Raw genomic sequence first — 5,947 nt, 5'->3', positions numbered from 1 at the left:
GTAAAATATTTATTTATTTTTTTTTTGTAATGCCTTTCATTACTGCGTTACAGCAAAAAGTAATGCATTACAGTAATTGCATTACTTTTGTAACACATTACTTCCAACACTGTATATATATATGTGTGTGTGTGTGTGTGTGCATGCATGTGTGAGTGTACCTGAGGTTTCCAGGTAACAGCAGTTTGTGGCTATAGCTTACAGGTCCTCCGTGGGGTCCCACAGCAGGCAGCCATGAGGGGAGTGAGTATGGCTTACTCTGATGACTTGCACTGAATGGAGTCAGCCACGGTTGCATATGTAACAGAGTTAGAAATAACCTATTATGAATTTCTACTAGTGCTGGGCCGTTAACGGCGTTAACGTGCTGCGTTAACGCGAGACTCTTATCGCGCGATAAGAAAATTATCGCCTTTAAACTACTCTCAAAGTTAGGTCTTGGAGCTGGGTCAACATAGTGAGCAAGCTATGAATTTCACTTTTATATTTTAGCGCGGATGTATACCTGGCCCAGAAGGCTCTGACCTGGTCGAATTACGCTGTGGGGGCCGGGGCGTGAACAAGTCCAAACGCGTGTGGATCACATCAAACGTCAGCTGACATGGCTGCTGCTGGAAAGCCCGGGTTGCTTCAGGGCAAATTTTTTTTCAAGAAGCTTCCCAATGGAGACCTCGACAAGACTAAGGTTGTATGCACCTTGTGCAAAGCAGAATTAGTTTATTGTAGGAGTTCGTCGAGTCTGAAGTACCACCTAAATGCGAAGCATCCATTAGCTGAAGTGGAAGGTGCCGGGGCAAGCACTGATGTAGCCCCGGGGAAAAGTCGTGTTCGTCAAACTACAATGTTCGAATGCAACCGTGGCAAGCCCGTCAGCACAGCTCTATCAGCTAAGCTAACGAACCTCCTAGCTCATTGGATTGCCCTCAACTGCCGGCCTATCAGCGTGGTCGAGGATGAGGGGCTGGAGCTTCTTCTCCAGGCGGCCACAGGTGACCCATCTTATAAACTACCTGCGAGGCGAACTATTTTAAGGAGAATCAATGACCAGCACACCGCAGAGAAAGCCGCGAAAGAGGAGAAATTGGCTGGGGCGACTTGTGTAGCACTGACTGGGGATCATTGGTCATCTGTCAACAACGAAAACTACCTTGGCGTTACTGTACACCTCATCGATGCCAGCTGGGAACTTCACTCGTTCGCCCTAGGTAACGTTACGTTATGTAATTTATTGTCAGTTTTAGTTTTTTAACAGTCTAAGTGATTTACCATGGTGAAGTTAGTTTCAGGTTGAATATCCAACCATAGCATCCGACAACTGTCAGAGTGAATATCCAATCTGAAACCAACTTCACTGCGGTATGTAATTTAGCTAATTTAGCCTAACATTTACATAGCTTTAGCTAACGTTATTAACGCTTTGCTGATTGATTGCTGATTAGTTGCTGATTGTTAGTTACCTACTACTAGGCTACTAACAGCAAAACTTACTCTGATCTACTTTTTCTGTCCTACTCCTAACGTTAGGTGTGATGAAAACAGAGGAGCGTCACTTGGCAGAAGCGTGTGCCAGGCAGTTTCTCGACGTCGCTAATCAGTGGGCTATAGCTGACAAAATCACCACTATTGGAACAGACAGCGCCCCCAACATGATAGCAGCAGGAAGGATACTGCCATTCGAGCATTTGCCCTGCATTGCGCATCTTGTACAGAGGGCCATTGTAATGTCACTTCGTGACGGTGGTTTTGATGGTGTACTGGCCAAGTGCCGTAAAGTGGTTGGACATTTCAAACACAGTCCGGCCAACTCAGACGAGCTGAATGCCCAGCAAGCCTCCCTTGAACAAGCCCAGGAGTCACTCGTGCAAGACGTTCCAACACGTTGGAATTCCACCCTCGCGATGATCAAGCGCTTGAGGCGCAACAGAGACGCAGTGCACGCAACGCTGTCCCAGCAGAGCCACAGACTGACCCTCCCAACAAATGCTGAATATGAGAAGTTGGCAAAGCTTGAGGAACTGCTAGAGCCATGCAGGTATGGTCTACAAAGATAGCGTGTTCATGAATTGGCATACAAGTTCTTTTAAAACTCACTTTGTATTTAAGAAATGCATGCCCTTAAATGTAATATGATTCAGAACTTAAAAAAAAGTGTAATCCAAGTTAAATGAATTAGCCATTAAGAGTGTCTGTGTGTCTGTGTGTTTGTGTGTGTGTGTAGGTACATCACTGAGCTCCTTGGTGGGGAAAAGTATGTATCCTGCTCTGTGGTTCTCCCTGCCCTGTGCCACCTTCAGCAAGCGATGAAGATCTCAGATGAGGATCCTGCCTACATTGTGCGATTCAAGGCTGCCTTCACCAAGGACCTCAACCAGCGGAGGGAGAAAACAAACTTGGAATGGCTGAAGGTATGTCAGACTGACCAGAAGATAACTGTGTTGTCTGACCAGTATAGACTTTTTAAGCCAGTAGATTAGTCAATGAATAGATGAATGAGCCCTGAAGAAATATGGAGGTTGGATTTGAAAAGTTAAATTTTCATCCTATTTTCTTTTTTTTATTTATCAAAGGTGGCTACTGCTTTGGATCCACGATTTAAGGACCTCAAGTGCCTGCCCAGAGCAGAGAGGGAGCCAGTGTGGGCAAAGCTGAGTGAGTTGGTGAGGGGAGAAGAATCTGCTCTGCAGCTGCCCAAGACGGAGAACCCTGAGCCACCCAAGAAGAAAACAGCCCTGCTACTGATGGCATCAGAGTCAGAGTCGGAAGAGGAGACACCAGTAGACAATGCTGTGGAGAGGTACAAGGTAGAGCCCAGTGCTAGCTTGGATCAGTGTCCACTGAAGTGGTGGTCAGAGCACACTGCTGTCCATGGTAAGATGGCCCACATTGCCCGGAAGAACTTGGGGACTCCTGCCACTACTGTCCCATGTGAGAGACTGTTCTCATTAGCAGGCCATATTGTACAGAAGAGGCGATCTAGTTTGTCACCAGAAAATGTGAACAAGCTGGTATGTCTGAGTGACTGGTGGAAGGAGGAGAGGTAGAGGTTGGACTGATTGACTCAAGCCATGTCACAAAGTTACTGACTGTAAACAATTCTTCATGACCTCTCATGTAGGCCTACAGTTGTTTAATTAATGTCATATTATCTCAGAAATGGGGGTTGTTCAAATTGCCTACTGGTTACCTACTGGTTAAATTGCTTGTACTGGTTAAATTGCCTACTGGTTATTTTGTGTTTAACTGAATAAACAATTCCATTAACACAAGTACATCTTACTGAACATTATTTAACATTTTCATACCAATTATCACAGTAGAACAGCTTTATCAAGCAGATTTTGATGCATTTTTGAAACAGGAGATGGGATCCTGGTCTAATGGACCAGCTGGCCTGAGAAACCTGTTCTCAAGGACTTACTTCTGGTCATTATTTAAGTTGCACACACATATTTTGAATGCCTTCATCAGAATTCAAATGAGCCATTTTAATCTAGATTAATCTAGATTAACTCCAAGATTGCAGTGAGATTAATCTAGATTAAAAAAAATAATCTATGCCCAGGACTAATTTCTACAAAATAGACATGCTTGTCTTATATATGTATAGTTTTGGAGCCACCTGGTGGGTTAATAGCGCAACTGCACAGATAGATTCCTCCTTACGTGCCTCAGCAAAGGAAAATACTCCCTAGCTGGAAGTGGGTACATGTGAGCAATGCTGCAACCAATGTTTCTGTGTATAATGTTTTAACGTTTTTGAAACTGTGAGTAGCATGTATTTTTACTGTAAGGATTACTAGCATGTATACGGAAAGTTACAGACGTTTGTGTGAAGAAATAGTAACTTTAGTTTACATGTGGCGCTAACGCTAATTAACTCGCTATGCGCATGCTAAATTGCTCCCAGTGCAAGATTTCGTAGTTATTACTTTGGATAGTAATTTTTCTACTTTTCATTACACAGATCTGAATGATTGCAGTTGCATAACTGTTGATAACGACTGTGTGTTGCCTATTTTTGTACCAGGTAGGATTTGTTAAATGTGGGTTTTATATAATGTTGATGCAAGGTTTCTGTACAGCAACAATAACCTGTTGCATTATATATCACACAAAAGGATCTGTTGATTGTCTACAGCCAAAATGTTTATTTACAATGTTTCAGGATCTTGTAAATGTAAAGGAGCATAGCTCTCATTGTTCAGGTCAGTAGTCTCTAACAGGGGGCTCAAGAGCTACCTGTAGCTCGCAGGCCCTCAATAAGTAGCTCATAAGTAAGTAGCAAATAAGTAGCAAATCCAAAATATAAAAAATTTGAAGAAAGAAAATAAAAAGAATCTACCCAATGCATAAACAAAACTTCACCCATAGTGACCTCTATCCACCTACTATAACTCTAGATCGATCTAAATCACCCCTCCCCCACCCCACAATGACTATCGACCAATCACGTTTGAGTAACAGTAATGCAAGCTGGCGGCTAATGCTAATATTTCCAAGCCGAACATGAACGCAATTAATGAACAAATGGGAATTTTATTTTAATGTGACTTAAGCTAACATACAAGATAAACAATGAGTGAGGCAGGGCCATCGAAGAAAAAACAGAACACGTACCATTTCCATCAAGAGTGGGAGACTGACTATTTCTTCATAAGTGTAAAAGACAGGTGTGTGTGCTTGATTTGCGGGACACATTTACCTCTACAACCTAAGCCTGCGTCAGGAGAGAGTACCAGTGCTTTGGAAGATGTCCTGCCTGGTTCCTGTACCAAAGAAGTCGACACCATCAGGCCTCAATGACTATGGCTGGGTGTATAAGTGAGGGACAGGAGGGGGAGTACAGGGCACTGATGGACAACTTCATGGAGTGGACTGGACTGGACAGAATCACCTGCGGTTGAACATCAGCAAGACCAGAGAGATGGTGATTGATTTTAGGAAGAAGAGGAGGACGGCTCCCCAACCTCTGTAAATTCTGGGAAAGGATGTGGAGGCGGTGAAGGATTATAAGTACCTCGGTGTTACCATCAACCACAGACTGGACTGGAGATCTAACACTGAAGTCATTTACAAGAAGGGGATGAGCAGACTGTACTTCCTGAGGAAGCTTAGATCCTTCAACGCGTGCAGCAAGATGTTGGAGATCTTTTATCAGTCTGTAGGGGCCACTACACTTTTCTATGCTGGTGTTTGTTGGGGGAGCAGCATCGGAGCAAGCGACACCAACAGTCTCAATAAACTCATTTGGAAGGCTAGCTCTGTGATTGGCTGCAAACAAGACACTCTGGAGGCTGTGTTGGAGAGGAGGACACTGAAAAAACATGTTGTATATGTACGTTTACATGCACAGCTTAGTCGGATTACAGCCACAGTATGACTATGCTACTCAATTGGACAACTGCAATTGTCCGAGTATACATGTAGGTGAGAAAATTGAATTACTGGCTGAAGCATGTCATACCCCCGTACAATAGGTGGCACTGTACCCATTTCAACTAGTGGTAACAGAGCCAACTCCGGCCGACTACTTTACGTCACTAGCAACAACAAACTCTGCCTCGGCATTTGGAAAAGATGGCATACGAAGAGCGAGACGAAGCTTCATCTTTGTACATTTCGTATATAGTGTATATGATAATTACACAAACTAGATGCACAATTGCGCTCTTGCTTGCGTTTATTTCAGAGGAAAGACACCACCGCTGCCGCCCTTCTACTTCCAGCTCACAGCACCGGGAAAAAAGTCTCGAGCCTGCGCAGAACACAAAAATCCAATCCGATCTGATGGAACGTATACATGCAGGAGTAATGCGACTATCAATCGAATAATCAAGGTGTATTAATCCGACTATGAGAAATCCGATCCGGTCTGATTTTAGTCAGACTAACCCAGTAATTCGGTTTTCTAGAGTGTCATGTAAACGCACTGACTGTTATCCATCTT

At 43.7% G+C, this 5,947-nt stretch overlaps 1 protein-coding gene across 1 annotated transcript; it reads left to right on the top strand.

Annotated features, from left to right (window-relative positions):
* Positions 1-626: 626 nt before the first annotated feature.
* On the top strand, positions 627-3,353 carry LOC115597431 (zinc finger BED domain-containing protein 1-like). The gene is made up of 4 exons (XM_030443315.1): positions 627-1,205; positions 1,525-2,032; positions 2,219-2,405; positions 2,568-3,353. Exons 1-4 carry the CDS (start codon positions 842-844, stop codon positions 3,039-3,041), a joined length of 1,533 nt encoding a protein of 510 aa, XP_030299175.1. The 5' UTR covers positions 627-841; the 3' UTR covers positions 3,042-3,353.
* Positions 3,354-5,947: the final 2,594 nt, after the last annotated feature.

The sequence above is a fragment of the Sparus aurata genome, chromosome 16 (genome assembly GCF_900880675.1).
Source record: "Sparus aurata chromosome 16, fSpaAur1.1, whole genome shotgun sequence".
NCBI lineage: Eukaryota > Metazoa > Chordata > Actinopteri > Spariformes > Sparidae > Sparus > Sparus aurata.
This window is presented reverse-complemented; position numbering and strand designations above follow the sequence as displayed.

Coding starts and splice junctions, on each gene's coding strand:
- LOC115597431 (XM_030443315.1), top strand. CDS start 842: ATGTTCGAATGCAACCGTGGCAAGCCCGTCAGCACAGCTCTATCAGCT. Junction 2,033..2,218: donor GAACTGCTAGAGCCATGCAG/GTATGGTCTACA, acceptor GTGTGTGTGTAG/GTACATCACTGAGCTCCTTG. Junction 2,406..2,567: donor CAAACTTGGAATGGCTGAAG/GTATGTCAGACT, acceptor TATTTATCAAAG/GTGGCTACTGCTTTGGATCC.